General features: G+C 51.6%; 1 protein-coding gene across 1 annotated transcript in view; it reads left to right on the forward strand.

The window, feature by feature from the left end:
- Window positions 1-22,782, forward strand: part of LOC140427240 (uncharacterized) — a 435,573-nt gene that overhangs the window by 316,688 nt on the left and 96,103 nt on the right. Inside the window, 5 exon segments of the mRNA XM_072512840.1 lie at window positions 3,053-3,106; window positions 8,625-8,732; window positions 11,477-11,530; window positions 12,944-13,051; window positions 17,253-17,306. Coding sequence (XP_072368941.1) covers window positions 3,053-3,106; window positions 8,625-8,732; window positions 11,477-11,530; window positions 12,944-13,051; window positions 17,253-17,306 — 378 coding nt within the window.

A 22,782-nucleotide genomic window follows, 5' to 3' on the forward strand; every position in this document is an offset into this window, starting at 1 on the left:
CCAAGCTCATATCAAAGCTCCAAAACCTAGGACTTGACTCCTCATTCTGCAACTGAATCCTCAATTTTCTGACCAACAGACCACAATCAGTAAGAATGAACAACAACATCTCCACAATATTCCTCAATACCGGGGCCCCGCAAGGCTGCACACTTAGCCCCCTACTCTACTCTCTGTACACATACGACTGCGTGGTAAAATTTGATTCCAACTCCATCTACATGTTTGCTGACGATACGACCATAGTGGGCCGGATCTCGAATAACGATGAGTCAGAATACAGGAGGGAGATAGAGAACCTAGTGGAGTGGTGCAGCGACAACAATCTCTCCCTCAATGCCAGCAAAAGTAAAAAGCTGGTCATTGACTTCAGGAAGCAAAGTACTGTACACACCCCTGTCAGCATCAACGGGGCCGAGGTGGAGATGGTTAGCAATTTCAAATTCATGGGATGCACATCTCCAAAAATCTGTCCTGGTCCACCCACGTCGACGCTACCACCAAGAATGCACAACAACGCCTATACTTCCTCAGGAAACTAAGGAAATTTGGCATGTCCACATTAACCCTTACCAACTTTTACAGAGGCACCATAGAAACCATCCTATCTGCCTGCATCACAGCCTGGTATGGCAAAGGCTCAGCCCAGGACCGCAAGAAACTTCAGAGAGTCGTGAACACCGCCCAGTCCATCACACAAACCTGCCTCCAATCCATTGACTCCATCTACACCTCCCGCTACCTGGGGAAAACGGGTAGCATTATCAAAGATCCCTCCCACCCGGCTTACTCACTCTTCCAACTTCTTCCATTGAGCAGGAGATACAGAAGTCTGAGAACACTCACGAACAGACTCAAAAACAGCTTCTTCCCCACTGTCACCAGACTCCTAAATGACCCTCTTATGGACTGATCTCATTAACACTACACCCTGTATGCTTCACCCGATGCCGGTGCTTATGTAGATACATTGTGTACCTTGTGTTGCCCTATTATGTATTTTCTTTTATTCCCTTTTCTTCCCATGTACTTAATGATCTGTTGAGCTGCTCACAGAAAAATACTTTTCCCTGTACCTCGGTACACGTGACAATAAACAAATCCAATCCAATCCAATCCCTGTGGGAGCGAGTTCCACATTCTCCTCACTCCCTGTGGGAGCGAGTTCCACATTCTCCCCACTCCCTGTGGGAGCTAGTTCCACATTCTCCCCACTCCCTGTGGGAGCGAGTCCCACATTCTCCACACTCCCTGTGGGAGCGAGTTCCACATTCTCCCCACTCCCTGTGTGAGCTAGTTCCACATTCTCCCCACTCCCTGTGGGAGCGAGTTCCACATTCTCCTCACTCCCTTTGGGAGCGAGTTCCACATTCTCCCCACTCCCTGTGGGAGCTAGTTCCACATTCTCCCCACTCCCTGTGGGAGCGAGTCCCACATTCTCCTCACTCCCTGTGGGAGCGAGTTCCACATTCTCCCCACTCCCTGTGGGAGCTAGTTCCACATTCTCCCCACTCCCCGAGGGGAGCGAGTTCCACATTCTCCCCACTCCCTGTGGGAGCGAGTCCCACATTCTCCCCACTCCCTGTGGGAGCGAGTTCCACATTCTCCCCACTCCCTGTGGGAGCGAGTTCCACATTCTCCCCACTCCCTGTGGGAGCGAGTCCCACATTCTCCCCACTCCCTGTGGGAGCGAGTCCCACATTCTCCCCACTCCCTGTGGGAGCGAGTCCCACATTCTCCCCACTCCCTGTGGGAGCGAGTCCCACATTCTCCCCACTCCCTGTGGGAGCGAGTTCCACATTCTCCCCACTCCCTGTGGGAGCGAGTTCCACATTCTCCCCACTCCCTGTGGGAGCGAGTCCCAAATTCTCCCCGCTCCCTGTGGGAGCGAGTTCCACATTCTCCCCACTCCCTGTGGGAGTGAGTCCCACATTCTCCCCACTCCCTGTGGGAGCGAGTCCCACATTCTCCCCACTCCCCGTGGGAGCGAGTTCCACATTCTCCCCACTCCCCGTGGGAGCGAGTTCCACATTCTCCACACTCCCTGTGGGAGCGAGTTCCACATTCTCCCCACTCCCTGTGGGAGCGAGTCCCAAATTCTCCCCACTCCCTGTGGGAGCGAGTTCCACATTCTCCCCACTCCCTGTGGGAGCGAGTCCCACATTCTCCCCACTCCCCGTGGGAGCGAGTTCCACATTCTCCCCACTCCCTGTGGGAGCGAGTCCCACATTCTCCCCACTCCCTGTGGGAGCGAGTTCCACATTCTCCCCACTCCCTGTGGGAGCGAGTTCCACATTCTGCCCACTCCCTGTGGGAGCGAGTTCCACATTCTCCCCACTCCCTGTGGGAGCGAGTTCCACATTCTCCCCACTCCCTGTGGGAGCGAGTCCCACATTCTCCCCACTCCCTGGCGGTCGATGCCGTCAGATACGCCGTTGTGTTTCCCGACGGTGTTAACATGGCCTCAGTATCAGCAATTCTGGCCCCTACAGGTGGCCAGCACGGCACTGGAGCGACTCAGGCCGCCCCAGCTGTTGATCCCGGCGTCAACTGGGCGCCGCGGGGCCCGCGCATGGGCTGTGTCTCCCTTCTCCGGGCCGGCCCTGACGCAACATGGCGTGGGGCTACAGGAGCCAGCGCGGAAGAAAGGAGACCCCCAGCCCGAGAGGCCGACCCACCGATCGGTGGGCCCCGATCCCGGGCCAGGCCACAACGGAGGCCCCTCCTGGGGCTGGATCTACCCACTCCCCGGGTAAAGAAGTTTTTCCTGAAACCCCAAATGGATTTATCAGTGACTGTTTGATATTGATGGAAGCCATCGTTTTGTCTCCTCCACAAGTGGGAAAACCTTTGTGTCCACCATGTTGAACCCATCTACCTACAGGTCATACTTCTATTGTGCTTCAATCTGTTTTGATTATTGCTGACGAATAATATAGAACAGATCCGAATATTAGCACAGACTCAATGAGCTTTGTCGTACCATTTTCTGGCTCCATGATCCTTAAACCCCTTCCCATGGTAAAAATAACAGCGTCTCTTTCTAATCTAGGGCGAGCCAGGTCCAATAGGAGAAGGTGGAATTCAAGGCAAAGATGGAATCAAGGTAAAGCTTCCAAGTCCTGGATTATTTTCTGTTGCTGAGCGTTATAAGCTCACGAAGGATGAATTCCTCTCCTCACATGCAGTGAACAGGTCGATATGTCTTTTGGGGTTTTGGAAGATCGGTGCCAGAGATGCATTTACTTTGGGAAAAGGGGGAAATTTTATCGCCACCGCAGTCTCTCCCCCACCCCCGGCCCACCAACCAATTAATCTAGTCAATAACAATATGCATTTATGTTGTGCCATTAACATAGTAAAACACACAGGAGTGTGATCAAACACCAAGCTACATGAGGAGATGTTAGGGCAGAATGGAAAATTAGTCCAAGGGGTCGGTTTTTAAGGAGTGTTGTAAAGGAGAAGAGAGAGAGATCGGGAGGTGCTGGGGTGGTCACCTGCAGACATGGTGGAGTGTTAAAATCAGGAACGCACGAGGTCAGAATCAGTGGATTGCAGATACCTTGGAGGATTGTAAGGCTGGAGAAGATTGTCGAGGTCGGGCGGCTGCGAGTCCATCGAAGGGATTTGGAAGCAATAGTGAGAATTTTCGAAACGCAGCCAAGTGAGCCCAGGATTGCTGGCTGCAGATTTACTGATGCCAGTGTTCGTGTGTGTGGGATGAAGTTAGGTTTGTAGAAGTCAAAAGAAGCTCTGCGAAATCTGATGGCACCCGTACAGCACACGCACAAGATTAAACATTTGACAGTTTGACAATTCTATTTAACAGGTTTTGGTAGATCTTTCAATAGTGTTTGTTTTGTTCTAAACCTGGGGGGAATCCAATGTAAATTCAGGATGGGTTTCCCATAATATCTGCTCCATCCAAGAAATCATTTCGAGCTCCTCAGTTTTGTGTAAAACTTGCCCGCTTGTCTGATTTTAACAAGAGGCCCACAACTCGAATACTGAACAAATATCGTACTTTAGGGCGGGAATCTTGAGCCCGCACTTGCTGCCGAAAAATCTGGCGAGAATTGGGAAACGCAATTGGGAATTCGCGTTTCCCGAATTTCCCCGCACCTCGCCGGGCGATGTCACGGGATTCGCGGCCACAAAGGGCATGAACCTCATTTATAAACTTTAATATATTTCCATGTGTTTAGCGGACAACCCCCACCGCCCCCGCCAAATGATCTCCCCTCTCTAAATACTTGTACCTCACCGACGTGATGTCACATCATCAAGGTTTACAACAGGTTGGGCCAGGGGAGGGCATCCCTCCGGGGGCGCAGAGGTAAGTATAGCACTTCGGAGGGGTAGAGGGTCATGCCCGGGATGCCCCCCGGCACTGCCACTTGGCACAAGTTGACTCTGCCAAATTGGCCCTGCCAGCCTGCAGTGCCAACCTGTGCTAGGACTCCCTAGAGGGAGTCCCATTTGGGGGAGGGGTTTGCGTATATGTGTGGTGGGTGGGGGAAGAGTGGACACTGAGGTGGGAGGGGGCTGCTAGTGATGAATGTCGCTGGGGAGGTGGTTATGCCAGTGATATGTCAGGGGTGGGGGGTAAGCCCCAGAGACCTTTGTGATGTGGACAGGGGGCTGTTAGGCTGCAGCGCCCTTTAAAAATGGCGCCCCAATCTTTTTGGAGCTATATCCTGGCTCTAAGAGGCCCCGCCCCGCCAGAGCGACACCCACTGACTTTTATTTTGGCAAAGATTTGATGAGAAAACCTGCCTGTGTAGCTGGAGAGCATCGGAGTACCATGGCAGCTCTGTGTCTCAACCTCATGCAAAATTCTGATAAGGTTCCACCCGAGACGTCTACAAATTTCAAATCTGTGCAAGATACTGCCTTTGATTAAGTGCTATTGAGGGAGGAATTTAACCAGGCCTCCCCCAGCAGCAAAGATGGCAAGCAGGGTGAGTTAGTGGGAGCCATAATTTCAAAATTACAACGACAAAATTACAAAATGGACAGGATGGTATAGAGGGATACGGCACAAGGAAGTGCTGAGGGTTTTGGCCAAGGTTGGTATCATGACCGGTACAGGCTTGGAGGGCCGAAGGGCCTGTTCCTGTGCTGTATTGTTCTTTGTTCTTCTTTGGAAATGAGTCATGGGAAAAATGTGATACCATCCTGTGGATTTCTTGTACAGAGGAGGTAAATACAGGACATAAAATCATACAGTACAGGAGGAGGAGCCCGGGGCGGAGAAACACAGGCCCCCATCGGAATTAGTCCGCCCGCTGATCGATAGTCCCTGATCGTGGGCCTGGCCACAGTGGAGGCCCCCCCCAGGACGGCCCCCGCAGCCAGAACGGCGCAATCCCGACGGGTAGGACCACACGCAAACGATGCCGGCGGGACTCGGCTGAACTCGGCGGGCATTCAGGTGGGCCGCGTTGAGCAGCCCCGACCGTCGCCGCGGCGACTGCGCCAGCGCCATTGCCGAATCGGCAGCCTGGCATCGCGGGATTTGCGATTCTCCGACCCGGCGCGGAATCGGAGAATCCTGCCCCATGTCTCTCTTTTCAACGATAGAATTCCGTTTTGAAAGTTACTGGGGCTGGAATCGCCGATTCTGCAGCTGTGACCGCAGGATCCCACTGGTCTTACGACCAAAAAGTCGACGGTGCCACCGCACCGATGCTCCGCCCGGTGGGGGGCTTGCAGCCGCGCCACGTAAAGCCCCCAGGTTTACCTGCGTATACGGACGCAGAATGGCCGGGTCCGTGGATGCGCACGGCGGCGACCTGCGGCGGCCGCGCCATACAACATGCCACCGTGTAACCACCCTCGCCACCCCCGGACCATCCCCCACCAGTCCCCCCCGGCCCCTCCGAAGCCCCTCCGCTCAGCGGAACGGCCCCCCCTCCCCCGACTCTGGCAGCGCTGGACACAGTCCGCAGGCGCCACGCGAGGTCCCTGAAAAGTGAGAGGTCACGCGACCGACCTGATTTCAGCGTCGCCGATCAGAGAACCCCGCCCATTATTGCTCTCCAGATCATAAAACAGCTGCATAAAATAAATCCTGATCTCCCCTCGGCTTCTTTGGCCAACAACGTGAAATCTGTGTTCACTGGTCACTGACACTCCTGCCAATGGAAACACTTTAAATAGTCTTCTAAACACACCAATTGGGACACCTCCATCATCCCGTAATCCCTTCACCTTGTCAACTCAATCCATGGTCATTTCATAAACCGTTTTGGGCATCATTGGCAGGACCTGTGTCTGTCCATCCCACATGGCTCTTTCCAATTCCAAATCTTTTCCTGCAGCTAGTGGTTGTGTTGAGGCAGACTTTCATCCATATCCATAGCTAGTAATTCCCGGACCAGGTCGCTCGACCATCGACAGGGGTTTATAGCTTGAGAGTGGGCAGCTACCGGTAGCACAGGGGTTAGCACGGTTGCTTCACAGCACCAGGGTCCCAGGTTCGATTCCCGGCTTGGGTCACTGTCTGTGCGGGGTCTGCACGTCCTCCACGTGTGTGCGTGGGTTTCCTCCGGGTGCTCCGGTTTCCTCCCACAGTCCAAAGATGTGCAGGTTAGGTGGATTGGCCGTGCTAAATTGCCCTTAGTAATCAAAAAGGTTAGGTGGGGTTACTGGGATAGGGTGGAGTTGTGGGGCGCTCTTTCCAAGGGCCGGTGCAGGCTCGATGGGCCGAGTGGCTTCCTTCTGCACTGTAGATTCTATGAGAGGTGCCGCTCCGCATCAAGCAGCCCCAGGAGTCCCTCCCACTCTCACCGCCAGCGGCGTGTCTGGGAGGATTTGCAGGCTGACCTGTTTGGCTGCGGGTTCCACATTCCTGGGGTGGGAATCGAACCCGGGGCTTCTGGCTCCGAAGCAGGGATGTTGCCCACGGTGCCACAGGACCTACATTGCCCTTCGAGGGCAGTTAAGAGTCAATCACATTGTTGTGGACATTAGGAACCCGAATGGGAACGCAAATAATTTCAGTTTGTCAAACTGAGGAAATGTTTCTGCAGCACAGGAGTGATAACACTGACCAATATCTTTTATATTCAAATAAACTTTAATTTAAACACAGAATTAACCACATTAGCAACAAAGAACTAGCTTTACAGATAACAGTTACAACAATTCTGATGTAAAAGTAAAAACCTTAACTTGCTTCTTAAACCTGCCGTGAATTCCAATTGAGCAATCCACAGCATCCCGACAGTGCAGAGGGAGCCCATTCGGCCCATCAAGTCTGCAATGACATTCTGAAAGAGCACACTACCTGGACCCAATCCCCTGCACTTTCCCCATAACCCCATCCATGCTGCACATCTTTGGACAGTGAGGGACAATTTTTAACATGGCCAATCCACCTAACCATTGGACTATGAGAGGAAATCGGAGGAAACCCATGCAGACACTGTAAACTCCACGCAGTCACCCAAGGCCGGAATTGAACCCGGGTCACTGGCGCTGTGAGGCAGCATGTGTTTGTCGAGATGCCTTACCATGATCGTGGTAATCAAGCTGCCAAGACCCACGGGACACACGAGCTTGGAGTCGGCGTTAACTTATCTGCTTCCACAACCTCCCCTGGCAACGCGTTCCAGGCACTCACCACCCTCTGCGTAAAAAACCTGCCTCGCACATCTCCTCCAAACTTTGCCCCATGGACCTTAAACCTGTGCCCCTGGTAACTGACCCCTCCACCCTGGGAAAGAGTGCCTGCCCATCCACTCTATCCATGTCCCTCTTTATCTTGTAGACCTCTATCAGGTCACCCCTCAACCTCTGTCTTTCTAATGAAAACAGTCCGAGTCTATTCAGCCTCTCCCTATAGCTAACACCCTCCAGATTAGGCAACATCCTGGTAAACCTCCTCTGTACCCTCTCCAAAGCCGCCACATTCTTCTGGTAGTGTGGCGACCAGAATTGTGCGCAATATTCCAAGTGCGGCCTTACCAAGATTCTATACAACTGCAGCATGACTTGCCAGTTTTTATACTCGATGCCCTGTCCAATGAAGGCAAGCATTCCGTCTGCTTTCTTGACTACCTTGTCCACTTGTGTTGTCACTTTCAAAGATGTGTGGACCTGCACGCCCAGAGCTCTCTGTTAGATCCCTCGATGTTAGATCTATCAAAATGCATTACCTCACATTTGTTTGGATTAAACGCCATTTGCCATTTCTCTTCCCCAGTCTCCAACCTATCTATCTCCTGCTGTATCCTCTGACAAGCCTCAACATTATCTGCCGCTCCACCAACCTTGGTGTCAAGCGCAAACTTACTAATCAGACCAGCAGACCAGTTCTGTTCAATCGTAACTATTGCTCTTGTTCTAATAATGTATGTGTATTGGCGAGGTCAGTTAGCTCGGCTGGCTGGTCCAGGACGTGGAGCGGTGCCAGCAGCGTGGGTTCCAATTCCCATACCGGCCTTCTCAACCTTGCCCCTCGCCTGAGGTGTGGTGACCCTCCGGTTAAATCACTGCCAGGCAGCACCCTCTAAAAGGGAGAGCAAGCAGCCTCTGGTCCTTGGCGACTGTGGCGACTTCCCTGTTATTATCGCTGTAGTTTGTTGCTTTCAGTCATGTGTCTGTTATTATTCCAGGGTGAACTGGGTGATCAGGGGCCGATGGGTGAGATGGGAGAAAGGGGCGGTCTTGGAGTTCGGGGAGTTGTTGGTGCAGTCGGAGGACCTGGGATTAATGGAATGCCAGTAAGTACATAACTTGGAAAATATCTATTGTGTAATTCACAGAACGGTGTCAGGCAATGACGACAATTAAACTTTAATTGCTAACTATTGTGCATCAAGCAAGGACTAACATTTGCTATTTTTGATATGTTGGTTTGTGATCACCAGCTGTCGAAGAAGGCCATTCAGCCCCTCGGGCCTATTCCACCATCGGTCATAGTTGGCCTGCGACCTAACTCCATACACCCGCCTCTTCCCCATAATGCAGAACGAAAATCTAAAAGTTCATATTGAAAATGAAGAACTGATTTTGCATCAATTGCTGTTTCTGGGCGAGACATCCAAACTAACAACCGCGTGAGGCGTTTCCTAACTTTATTCCGGAAAGCCCAGCCTCTCCGTTTTAGGTGGCAATTCCTTGCCCTCCGTCGGAGAATCTGCCTTTGCGAGACTTTGGGGTCGCCACGCACTAACTGTGTGTTGAAGGTCACGGGCAGAGGCAGACGGTGCTGTGTGGAAAACGATTGTCATGGTTTAGGGAGGAGTTTATCACAAGGGATTGAACCAAAATATGCTGCTCGAGTTCGGATCAACCAGGAACTAATGGAGTTGTGCAGCAGGCTGAAGAGGCTGAATTGCCTTTCTGGTGCCTCCTGCTGGTTAGGCATGCATTTACACATTTGGATTTTGCAACAAAAGTTGCTGAAAGTTTTGGGTTCTTTATCTTTCACGGGTACGGGCGTCACTGGCACAGTCAGCATTTCTTGCCCATCCCTAATTGCCCTTGCACTGATTGTCTCGCTCGTCCACTTCTGAGTGGAGTTAAGAACCAACCAATCAATCACTCCATAGAATCAGTACAGGGCAGAAAGAGGACATTCAGCCCATCCAATCCACACTGACCTTCTGAAAGTTAACCCTACCTAGGCCCAATCCCATACCCCAGTAACCCCACCTAAACTTTTGCACACTAAGGGGCAATTTATCACGGCTAATCCACGTAACCTGCATATCTTTGGACTGTGGGAGGAAACCAGAGCACCCGGAGGAAACCCACGCACACGCGGGGAGAACATGCAAACTCCACACAGTCACCTGAGGCTGGAATTGAACGTAGGTTCCCGGCGCTGTGAGGCAGCAGTGCTAACCACTGTGCCACCGTGTCACCCATTGCTGTGGGTCTGGAGTCACATGCAGGCCAGACCGGGTAAGGACGGCAGATTTCCTTCCCAGAGGGACATTAGTGAACCAGATGGGTTTTTACAACAAAAAATTATAATTGTCATGGTCACTATTGTTCAAGCGTCTGGGTTGCCGTAGAGTAAAGGAGACAGAGTCCTGCTTCTCCACAAAACACCTTTCTGTCTTTGATCCAACTTCACACACAAATCTCCACCAACAAATAATGCCACCTGCAACCCCTTTATATATCAGTGACTTCGATTGGAGAATTGACATCAAATTAGAATTTAATTGGAAGGTCTGTTAACCCATTCCGAACAACTAACACTGAGACTAGCTTTCAATTCCAGACTTTGTTAGTCAAATTTAAATTCCACCAGCTTCTGTGGTGGGGTTTGTCTCTGGATTGGTAGTCCAGTGATGTTACCTCTGCACTATGAGCTTCGTTCTGTGACAGCTGATAACGGCACAACAAGGGAAACAGGACATCTGGACCCTTGCAGAACAGGGCAAACAAATAATCAATCTCCCTAACCATAGAATCATAGAATCATACAATTTACGGTGCAAAGGAGGCCACCCGGCCCATCGAGGCCACACCGGCTCTGGAAAGAGCACTCTACCCAAGCCCGCACCTCCACCCCATCACCATAACCCAGTAACCCACCCAACCTTCTTGGACACTAAGGGCAATTTATCATGGCCAGTCCACCTAACCCGCACATCCTTGGACTGTGGGAGCAAACCGGAGCACCCGGAGGAAACCCACGCAGACACGGGGAGAACGTGCAGACTCCGCACAGACAGTGACCCAAGCCGGGAATCAAACCCGGGTCCCTGGAGCTGTTAAGCAACAGTACTAACCACAATGCTACTGTGCTGCCCAATCAGCTGGAAGCACGGTTCAACTAACAATGCAAGGACTGAGCAGGAAATGTAACTTCAAGGGGATGAATTCAATGTCAAAGCAGGTGCAGAAAGAGCAGTGAAGAGAGTAGAAGAAATATTGGATTGTGAGACAGAAAGAAAAAGTTAAAAATAAATGTTTCCATTTTAAATTGAACATTTTTAAAATCCCCAACAATAAAATGCAAAAAGAATGAGTCTCCACACTTGTAAAGTTCATTGTCAGTGCCAGAGAGGTTGACCACCAATAATTAATACTTATCACATAATTAAAAGCTCCTTAGACTGGAATTAATTGTCTTTATTTTTAATCTACTGCACAAATAAAACAACGTCACGTAAAACAACAGCGAGGCAAATATCGAGATCCAGTCTCTATGAAACTGTTGACAGGGTAAGGTTTAATCACATGTCTGCCCCTCACCTCAAGGTGATCTTCCACGCGGACATAAACAACAGCAAACGCTGTTAACCTCAGCGTTACTCTGTCATGGAAAGCTGGGCCCAGTGTGTTGGGGAGGAACTTATTTGACAAATACTCCATCGAGCTCACATAGCCAAGGAGAAATGTGAAATTAATGGGTAAGAATTGCAACGGTTTGAGTTTTATTGTTTTTTAGAAGTCTTGCATCTTATCTTCTGAAGCCCCAATGGACTGTTTTACTTTGACTCCACAGGGACCTGAAGGGAAACAAGGAAAACCAGGACAAAGAGGCCGCCTGGGGAAAAAGGTTTCCTTTAGTTTTCTGCTTAGACAATTGTCAAGATTTTAAACATTGTTTTGTTTTAAAGACAGACTCTCGTCCGGCTGAATAGGGGCAAGTGGTGGCTTTCCCTGAATGATGGGAGTGGGAGTGGGTGGAATGGTGCTTGGGGCCGGGAGCTGGATCGACTGCCTGCCCAATGGAGACAGGCGGCCTAGTATGCGTGTTAAAGCCCCAATATGGGGCGGCTTTGTGGCCTCACTGGTATTTTGCTGTGGTATGTACAGCTCCCTTCCTCTGTCAGGCCCAATGTCGGGGGGGAGGGGTTCATCGGAGGTGGAGATTCCACATGCCCCATTGACATGAGTAGGAAAGCCCACAATCAGGGGGCGGGATTCTCCACTCCAGCGCCGATGTGCCCACGCCGTCGTGAACGCCGTCGAGGTTCACGACGGCGCGAAACGGGCCGTATCCCGACCGATTCAGGGCCCGATAATGGGCTAGGATCGGGGCCGCGTCATTTACATGCGCCAGGCCTTGTCGCCGCGTAAATGCGGCGCCGCATACACATGACGCGGCCGGCGCCGCATAACTGGCGTCACCCGCGCATGCATGGTTGCCGTCCTCTCTGAGTCCGCCCCGCAAGAAGATGGCGGACGGATCTTGCGGGGCTGCGGAAGAAAGGAGGTCCTCCTTCAGAGAGGCCGGCCCGACGATCGGTGGGCACCGATCGCGGGCCACCCCACATTTGAGGTACCCCCCGGTGCAGGATCCCCCTCCCTTCCCCCGCAGGCCGCCCCCCCCCCCCCCCCAGCGTTCCCGCGCTGTTCCCGATGGCAGCGACCAGGTGTGGACGGCGCCGAGGGGAAACCGCCGTTTTGGGCAGGCCCCTCGGCCCATCCGGGCCTGAGAATAGCAGGGGTGCCGGAGAGTCACCATTTTGGGTGTCTCGGGCGATTCTCCGGCCTGCGGCCCGCGGAACTCGACGGGGCCGTTCCCGCCGCTTGGGAGAACGCGGGAGGGCGTCGGACCGGCATCGCGGGAAAATTTGACGGCCCAGGTGATGCTCCCAACCGGCACGGGAGTGGAGAATCCCGCTCAGGATCTATCCTGATCAAATGGAGGGATTTCCCTCCCAGCCCGGCGGACGTGTTGGTCTGGACCTGGACTGTGCCAGGCCAGTGAGGGAGCCTCCATTTTGAGGAACCCTCACGATCCCTGCGGGCCTCCGATCCAGTAGCAGCAGGATCCCACCTGACCAATTGGGAGGCTGCTTCCGGGCTGAGCCAGCATTCCTGCTGGATAATGTGGCTCCGTGACTCTGACTTGGCCCCGACACTGAGGTCCGGAAACCTGCAGAAAAGTCCATTTCAGATTTATTTATTTCTAAAGTGATTGGAAGGTTGGGTAGATTTTAATCCTCCGCTTTGCTTTATTGAGGGAGAGAACGGAAATCGGGCACCTCCTGGAGAACCAGGTGATCCAGGTGGACAAGGAGTGCAAGGAGAGCCAGGACCCAAAGGAACTAGAGGCTCGCGAGGACCTATGGTAATTTTAAAATACAGAAAGAATTTATATAGCGGCTGTCACAACCTCAAGATGTCCCCAAACATTGTGCAACCCACAAGGCACTATTGAGATGTGGTAATTGTTGAAGGGATGATTTTGACCCAGTGAAGGGATGGTGTGGCGTAGAATCATAGATTAAAGGAAGCTCACAACACAGAAAGGAACCATCCGACCCGTCGTATCTGCTCCGGCCAAAAATCGAAACACCCAAAATAATCCCATTTTCCCGCATTTGGGCTGGAGCTGTGCAGGTTAAGGCACTTTGTGTGTGTGTGCGCACATCCAGGCGCGTTTTCAATGGGTGGAGGGTTTCTCCTACATTCTCAGGCAGTGAGGCCTAGATCCCTACAGCCCTCCGGGTGAAAAGGAATCTTAATTGACTTGGGGGGGAGCTTGCGCGTGGCGATGTTCCCATGTGCCTTCTGCCTTCACAAAGGGCGAGATCAATAACGGAACAGAAATGTTGGGGTTCAATCAGAGGGAGGAACTGAAGGAAATCAGTATTAGGAGAGAAATGTGTCAGCAAATAGATGGGATTGAAGGCCAATAAATCCCCAGAGCCTGGTAATCTACACCCCAGAGTACTTAAGGAGGTGGCTGTAGAAATAGTGGATGCATTGGTGGTCATCTACCGGGATTCTATAGACTCTGGAACTGTCCCTGCAGATTGGAGGGTGGCTAATGTAACTTTACTAGATTAAACGGGAGTTAGAGAGAAAACAGGGAATTATAGAGCAGTCAGCCTGACGTCAGTAGTGGGGAAAATTCTAGAACCCATTATCAGATATTTTATAGCAGAGCACTTAGAAAGCAGCGGCAGGATCGGACAGAGTCAGCGTGGATTTATGAAGGGGAAATCATGCTTGACAAATCTACTGGAATCCTTTGAGGATGTAACGAGTAGAGTTGATGAAGGGGAGCCAGTGGATGTGGTATATTTGGACTTTCAGAAGGCTTTCAACAAAGTCCCACTTAAGAGATCAGTGTGTAAAATTAAATGCATGGGATTAGGGGTATTGTATTGAGATGGATAAAAACCTGGTTGGCAGACAGGAAACAAAGAGTAGGAATAAGTGGGTCTTTTTCCAAATTAGACTAGACAGAGTAGATGCAGGAAGGAGGATCCAATAGGAGGGGTGTCCAGACCCAGGGGTCACAATCTAAGGATACAGACCATTTAGGACTGGGATGAGGAGAAGTTTCTTCGCCCAGAACGTGGCGAGCCTGTGGAATGCGCTACCACAGAAAATAGTAGAGACCAATTGTTTTCAAGGGGTTAGATAGAGCTCTTGGGGCTAAAGGGATCAATGGCTATGGCGTGGAAAGCGGGAACAGGTTACTGAGTTGAATGGTCAGCCATGATCATAGTGAACTTTGGAGCAAGTTCAACGGGCTGAATGGCCTCCTCCTGTTGCTATTTTCTATGTTTCTATGGGCCTTGGAGTTCAGTGTTCCTGATAAAATGACGCATGATTCTAGCCAGGCAAAAAAGTTTAAGGGAACAGCTGTTGGGTCACATATTTGGGAGGCTCTGTCAAAGAATCCTTGGGCAGGTGTGTGAGGGCAACAAGTTTAAAACGCTACCTTCTACTTTCAAAAGATGCCCTCTTACCTCCGGCCCAACCTCCAGCCACCATGCTGTATCAGGGTGACCATTAATCATCCTTTCCATAGAATGTTGGATGATTTATGATTTCAGAGGCGGAATACTAACTCCAGGCTGATTCAGGAGTGCTGTCCTGTGGGAGGATCAGTACTGAGGGAGTGCCACACCTTTCAACACATCATATTTTGGATGAATTATAAAACTGAAACACTATCTGCCCCTTAATAGATCCTGCAAAGTGTCACCCCGGTGTCCACGCCAATGTTTATCACTGTGTACGAGAACCCCGCCACCTAGAGGATCCCCTCCAAGCCACTCACCACTTGGAAATATATCGGCCGTTCCTTCACTGTCGCTGGGGCAACATCCTGGAACTCCCTCCCTAACAGCACTGTGGGTGTACCTACACCACATGGACTGCAGCGGTTCAAGAAGGCAGCTCACCCCCACCTTCTCAAGAGCAATTAGGGATGCTGGCCTAACCAGCGATAGCCACATACTGAGAATGAAATGTTAGAACAAGTCTGTCCGGGTCACATCTGTTTCACTATTTGATTTCCATTGACATACATGGATGGATTGGTTTATTGTCACATGTACCGAGGTACAGTGAAAAGTATTCTTCTGCGAGCAGCTCAAACAGATCGTTTAGAACATGAAAAGAAAATAGAAAGAAAATATATAATAGGGCAACACAAGGTCCACAATGTAAATACATAGACAGCGGCATAATAATAATCGCTTATTGTCACAAGTCGGCTTCAATGAAGTTATTGTGAAAAGCCCCTAGTCGCCACATTCCGGCACCTGTTCGGGGAGGCCGGTACGGGAATTGAACCCGCGCTGCTGGTCTTGTTCTTGTTCTGCATTACTAGCTAGCTCTTTAGCCCACTGTGCTAAACCAGTCTGGCATCGGATGAAGCATACAGGAGCATAATATTAATCAGGTCAGTCCATAAGAGGGACATTTAGGAGTCTGGTGACAGTGGGGAAGAAGCTGTTTTTGAGTCTGTTCGTGCGTGTTCTCAGACTTCTGTATCTCCTGCCCGATGGAAGAAGTTGGAAGAGTGAGTAAGCCGGGTGGGAGGGGTCTTTGATTATGCTGCCCGCTTTCCCCAGGCAGCGGGAGGTGTAGATGGAGTCAATGGATGGGAGGCAGGTTCGTGTGATGGACTGGGCGGTGTTCACGACTCTCTGAAGTTTCTTGCGGTCCTGGGCCGAGCAGTTGCCATACCAGGCTGTGATGCAGCCAGTTAAGGGGCGCGATTCTCCCAACGGGTGTCTAAGTGCCGACGCCACCGGAGTGTTTTATTCCGGTGTCGGAGGCCGCTCCCAGCCCCCTATTCTCCTGCCTCCGGGGGGTTAGGAGCGGCGTCGTGTAATTCACGCGTGCTGGGCCTTGGCGCCGTGTAAAAAGTAGCGCCGCGTAAATGACACGGCCGGCACCGCATAAATGACGTCACCCGCGCATTGCCGTCCTCCCCGAGGCCACCCCGCAAGAAGATGGCGGATGGATCTTGCGGGGCGGCGGAGGAAAGGAGGTCCTCCATTAGAGAGGCCAGCCCGCCGATCAGGGGGTGCACCGATCGCGGGCCAGACCCCATTGGAGGCCCCCTCCGATGCAGGAACCACTCTCCCCCCCCCCACAGGCCGCCCCCCCCAGCATTCCCACGCAGTTCCCGCCAGCAGCGACCAGGTGTGGACGGCGCCTACGGGAACCTGTCGTGTTGGGGCGGCCGCTCGGCCCATCCGGGCTAGAGAATCGCCGCTCGCCTTTTGCAAACGGTGAGTGGCGATTCTCCCAGCGGCCAGCCGTGAGTCTCGCCGCGCTGGTTTGGGGGGGGGGGAGAATCGCATGTGGGCGTCAGGGTGGCGTGGCGGGACACGCACGGCACCCCGGCGATTGTCCCACCCGGCGTGGGGAGGGGAGAATTCCGCCCAAGATATTTTCTATGGTGCATCTATAAAAATTGGTAAGGGTTAAGTGGACATGCCGAATTTCCTTAGTTTCCTGAGGAAGTACAGGCGCTGTTGTGCTTTCTTGGTGGTAGCGTCGACGTGGGTGGGCCAGGACTAGTCAAACCGGGAGGTTTTCGAGTGGGATAGGCAAACCGGTTATGTCGTTAGGCATTCAGTTGAAACTCCCCAAATTGGCTCTCAGGAGATAATGAGATGTCCACGTAATTAATCTTGCTTTGGATTCACAGATGGAAAGCTTGTGTGCTAACCTATTAATTAGGGTTTGAGTAAACTGGAATGTGGGACAATGTCCACTCATAAACCCACAATTGAGCTTTTTCTTCCATTGGGAGATATGTGCAGCATTGCTGTTGATTCTCGATATTTTCATGTTATTCGTTATCCTGAATAGTGAAATACACCTTTCCAAATTTTCCTGACAGAGCAAAGCGTGGTGACATGTCTGTCCTCATACTGCAAGTGGCCAGAATCATTTGGAATGAGAGTTGAACAGTTTGAAGTTTGAGTTACATTAACTTACATCGGCCTGTGTACAATTGTTTCTCCAGCATATTGATCTATCTGTCTGTACAGTAATGGCTTCTATCTTTCTAGGGCCATCCCGGTTTGATGGGTCCAATAGGTGGACCAGGACTTGTGGGGTATCCGGTAAGTCAATATCAATCAGGGTTAATAACACGCGCCGTTTACCTTGCCGAAATACCATTGGGCTTATTTCAGTTAGAAGGTTTAACCCAGTTCCCCTCGGGAGGAGTGTGACAAAGATCCCAGAAGGAATAAACAATTTGGACCAGTATTCGGATTTCCCTGTTTTACTGGTGTTGCATTTTCAATTATACTAGACCAATATTCACATTTTCCCGTCTTACTGTTTTTTGCTCCTTCTGGGATTCACCAGAATGATGCCGGCGTGGGGGGGGGGGGGTGGGGGGGGATGGTGGGAGGGGGGGAGCGGGGGGGAGGGGGTGGCTGCCATCCAGTTTTACCAAAACGTTCACATCTACCATAGAACAGCTCGGTGGCACAGTGGCTAGCACAGTTGCTCCACAGCTCCGGGGTCCCGGGTTCAATTCCCCGCTGGGTCACTGTCTGTGCGGAGTTTGCACGTTCTCCCCGTGTCTGCGTGGGTTTCCTCCGGGTGCTCCGGTTTCCTCTCCCAGTCCCGAAAGACGTGCTTGTTAGGTGAATTGGACATTCTGAATTCTCCCTCTGTGTACCCGAATAGGCGCCGGAATGTGGCGACTAGGGGATTTTCGCAGTAACTTCATTGCAGTGTCAATGTAAGCCTACTTGTGACAATAATAAAGATTATTATTATCTGGCTAATGGGATTTGAACTACAAAGTAAAGTAACAAATGTTATTATGCACAGGAATAGCCCCCCCCCCATCCCTCCTGCCCCCCCCCCCCCCCCCGCCCGGTGCGTCTTTGGAGGAACTGTCTCTGTACATTTTTAAACAAATCTTTTACTTATTAAAACTCTACTCCTTCCCGGCTCTGGGTCACTGTCCGTGTGGAGTTTGCACATTCTCCCCGTGTCTGCGTGGGTTTCGCCCCCACGACCCAAAGATGTGGAGGGTAGGTGGATTGGCCACGCTAAATTGCCCCTTAATTGGAAAAAATGAATTGGGTACTCTAAATTTAGTTTAAAAAACTCTACTCCTGTCATTGAAGATAAACGTGTGATACATTCCAGGACACCATAGCTGCTGTGCTCTGAAATTTTCGATCAGTTTAATGTCAAGTTTGATTAATTTCTCATTCCAATCGCCAGATTTGCATATTGCCCCTGCCACGTTGGCAATGGGCTGGGGAAGCGGCGGTGTCCTGTAATCCGGGTCTAAACTGCGAACCTTCACCATTGTGCCCCTCACACGCACAAGGGGTGCGGCCTTTCCAGAATTTGGCCAAGTGCCAGGCTCAGACGGAAACCTGGCCTGTGGCTTTCCAGTCGCACAGGTCAACTTTCCCTCCAGATCTTGAACCCCTTTGAAGAAAACAGCGGGAGGGGGCGTGATCGAGCCGGCACCCAGCTCCACATAGATCGGGGTGCCATCTTTAAAGGGTGCCCTGATCAGGGTGCCCTGATCAGCTCAGAGCCCAAACAGCCCCCATCCCCCACCTCGGAGGAATCTCGGTCCCCATCCCCCCCCAACCTGCCAACAATCATTGCCGGCAAGCCCCAGACCTACAATCATCACCACGGAAGTATCGCCGGCAATTCCCCCCCCCCCCCCAGGCACCCAGCCTCAGTGTCTGCCCCCCCCCCCCAACCCCCATCACACATAAATGACCCCTCCCCTCCCCATGGGGCTCCCACTAGTGTTGGCCAACCTGACAGTGCCAGAGCACTGCACAGGCATGTCCCTCTCCCCCCCCTTGCGGGTGGGGGTGGGGGGGGATACTTACCTTTGCGTTCTCGGAGGGATCCCCTTAACTGATTCCCGTTCGGCCAACCCTGTTGTAAATCACATCGGCGAGGGATGAGTTTTATGTTATGGGAGACTCCTTAATAATATTTAAATGCTTTCAAATCCATTTCGCGCCTCTCGATTCTGCCTCCTCCTCCTCCCCCCATGCACATTAGTCCCAGATGAACCAGTAATGTGGCAGGGCCGTTTAGAACGTAAGTAACAGCTTCCTTACAAACAGCTCAGACTATTTAAACGATAGAGTTAACATCATTCCCAAGAGGCTACTCCCCAGAACACATTATTCTTCATTCACACAAAGGGCAGCACGGTGGCGCAGTGGGTTAGCACTGCTGCCTCATGGTGCCGAGGTCCCAGGTTCGATCCCGGCCCTGGGTCACTGTCCGTGTGGAGTTCGCACATTCTCCCCGTGTCTGCGTGGGTTTCACCCCCACAACACAAAAGATGTGCAGGGTAGGTGGATTGGCCACGCTAAATTGCCCCTTAATTGGGGAAAAAAAAAGAATTGGATACTCTAAATTTATTTTTTGTTTAAAAATCCTTCACACGTGCAATATTGGACAGGAGAGAGCCCCTAATCCACCAGCCTGTCCTGGGATTTTAACGTTATCACAGTGGCATTCATCCCATTCTTAAACTACGTTATCTCCTGCAAGAGGTGAAAAGTCAGGGGGAAAACCCAGGCCAATTTGATGGAAAGGTTTGTGATTGTAGAAACTTACATGACAGCAGCGGTCCATCCTGACTGGGCTGGCGCTTTGACAGAGCGCTCATCGGAAGATAGGATTCAGCGGCAGGACCCGGCAATTTGATCCTTCGAGCCTGCTCTGCCATTCGGTAAAATAATGTCTGGTCTGATTGAGGCCTCAACCCCGCTTTCCTGTCCGTGCTCCGTGACCCTCGATTCCCTTGTCCATCAAAGAAATCTGTGCAACTCAACCGTGAGTATAGTTAGTGACCCACAGCCCCCACTCCTCTCCTCACAGACTAACACTCCTCTGAGAGAACAATGCTCCTCATTTCAGTCTTAAAAGGGAGACTCCTCATGATCAAACTGTGTGCTCTATTTCGAGTCCGCCCCTCCACTCCCCCACTTGGGGAAACACCCTCCTGGTATCCACCCTGTCAAGTTCCCTCAGGCTCGTCTGTATTTCAATAAGATCATCTCTCATTCTTCTAAACTCCAACAGCGATGGGCCCACCTTGCTCAACTCTTTCTTCATAAGATAAGCTGCTCACCCCAGGAATGCATCGAGTGAAGCTTCTCTGCACTGCTTCTAACTCAATGATATATTTTATCAATGAAGGAGACCAAAACTGGACGCAGAATTCCAGATGTGGGCTCACCAAGGTCCTGTACAGCTGTGGTAAAACATCCCTACTTTTATATTCCATTCCCATTGCATTAAACGCCAAATTTCCATTTGCCTTCCTAACCCCTTGCTATAGCTGCAGACAACCATTTTGTGATTCATGCCCCAGGACGCCCAGATCCCTCTGTACCTCCTGCAATCTCTCTCCCTTTGAATAACATCCTGTCAAAGTGGCAAAGTTCACACATTCCCCGATTATACTCCATCTGCCAAACCTTTGCCCACTCACCTTACCCCATCTCTCGCCCATTGCAGACACTCCTCTTGACAACTTACCTTCCTGTTTACCTTGGTGTCATTGGCAAAGTTAGTTTTCATATATTCAGCCCCTTCATCCCAGTCATTGATGTAGATTTAAAATAGTTGAGGCCCCAGCAGTGAAATGATAAATGAATTTAAATGTCCCCATCTGCCAGGGTGGGTTTTGAATTTATGTTTCAGAACAATAGCCGGGGTTTCTGGATTACTAATCCAGTAACATTACCACTACACAGCTGTAAGGGGCCTTCCTGATTATTCCCCTTTCTTTATTTTTGCTGTTATCGTATTTGATCCATGGATGTTTAATGGACATGTGCCTTTACGCCAAGCAGCAGAGAGAAGGAGGGATTCAAGAAGTTGCAACACAACAGGCAGTGCTGCTAGCTTTGGACAACAAGACCCAGACTTTGTGGCACCCGAGAGATGGGGTGGGACTTGGTTTGATTGATCTGCTGGTGGCCAATAAATTGGCTTAAAGGTCGTATTCTGCCCGATAACAGGTGGTGATTGGATCCTGCCCGAGTGGGTTGATTTCCAGGGACCTAGGGAAAGCAGAGTTGAGACCTGGACACACAGAGAAAAGGACCAGCTCTCTCTCCCTCCTGCTTTCTCCAGAAAGGCTGTGAGTTTCTGTATTTCTGAAACCGCAGAGAGCACTGAATGAGTCCTTAGTGAAAACCATTACAGGCTGCAAACAGAGATCTGGGGCGAAATTCTCCGCTTTCGGCGCGATGTCCGCCGACCAGTGCCCAAAACGGCGCAAATGAGTCGGGCATCGCGCCGCCCCAAAGGTGCGGAATGCTCCACATCTTGGGGGGCCGAGCCCCAACCTTAAGGGGCTAGGCCCGCGCCGGACTGATTTCCGCCCCGCCAGCTGGCGGAAAAGGCCTTTGGTGCCCCGCCAGCTGGCGCGGAAATGACATCTCCGGGCGGCGCATGCGCGGGAGCGGTAGCGGCCGCTCGCAGCATCCCCTCGCATGCGCAGTGGAGGGAGTTTCTTCCGCCTCCGCCATGGTGGAGACCGTGGCGAAGGCGGAAGGAAAAGAGTGCCCCAACGGCACAGGCCCGCCCGTGGATCGGTGGGCCCCGATCGCGGGCCAGGCCACCGGGGGGGCACCCCCCGGGGCCAGATCGCCCCCCCCCAGGACCCCGGAGCCCGCCCGCCGGTAAGGTAGGTGGTTTAATCTACGCCGGCATGACAGGCATTCTAGCAGCGGGACTTCAGCCCATCCTTGCCGGAGAATCGCTGGGGGGGGGCCCACAAACCGGCGCGGCGTGATTCCCGCCCCCGCCGAATATCCGGTGCCGGAGAATTCGGCAACCGGCGGGGGCGGGATTCACGCCAGCCCCCGGCGATTCTCCGACCCGGCGGGGGGTCGGAGAATCTCGCCCCTGGATCTGAAATCTTACATTGAAGGAAGGTCTGGTTAAAGACAGCTTTCTGAAACAAGACTCTTTCTCCTTTTACTTATTATTTTCACCCCTCTCCTCCCCTCTGTGTTTGTCTGTCTTGTGTGTGTGTAGAGGGTGGGGGTCATGTTAAAGTGGGGAATTAAATAATAGTTAACCAGTTGTGCTTGTTGCATATTTCATTATAGTTTTTGTTATAAATAAAAATGTTTACATTTACAAACCTGGTGACTGTAATTATTGGGCAGCCAAGGGTCAAAGACTTTGGGTACTTTTCTCAGAATTATTGTGTTGTGAATCCAGGTCAAGTGGAGCTGGAATTTCCCATGCACTATCCCAGGGTGTTGTAACAGTACTCTCTCCCCGCATACTTAACCCGATCTCCTTTTTTATCTGTAACTCTGTAACTTCCACATTTCATAGAATTTACAGTGCAGAAGGAGGCCATTCGGCCCATCGAGTCTGCACCGGCTCTTGGAAAGAGCACCCTACCCAAGGTCAACTCCTCCACCCTATCCCCATAACCCAGTAACCCCACCCAACACTAAGGGCAATTTTTGGACACTAAGGGCAATTTATCATGGCCAATCCACCTAACCTGCACATCTTTGGACTGTGGGAGGAAACCGGAGCACCCGGAGGAAACCC

Source organism: Scyliorhinus torazame, chromosome 7, assembly GCF_047496885.1.
Source record: "Scyliorhinus torazame isolate Kashiwa2021f chromosome 7, sScyTor2.1, whole genome shotgun sequence".
NCBI classification, from domain to species: domain Eukaryota; kingdom Metazoa; phylum Chordata; class Chondrichthyes; order Carcharhiniformes; family Scyliorhinidae; genus Scyliorhinus; species Scyliorhinus torazame.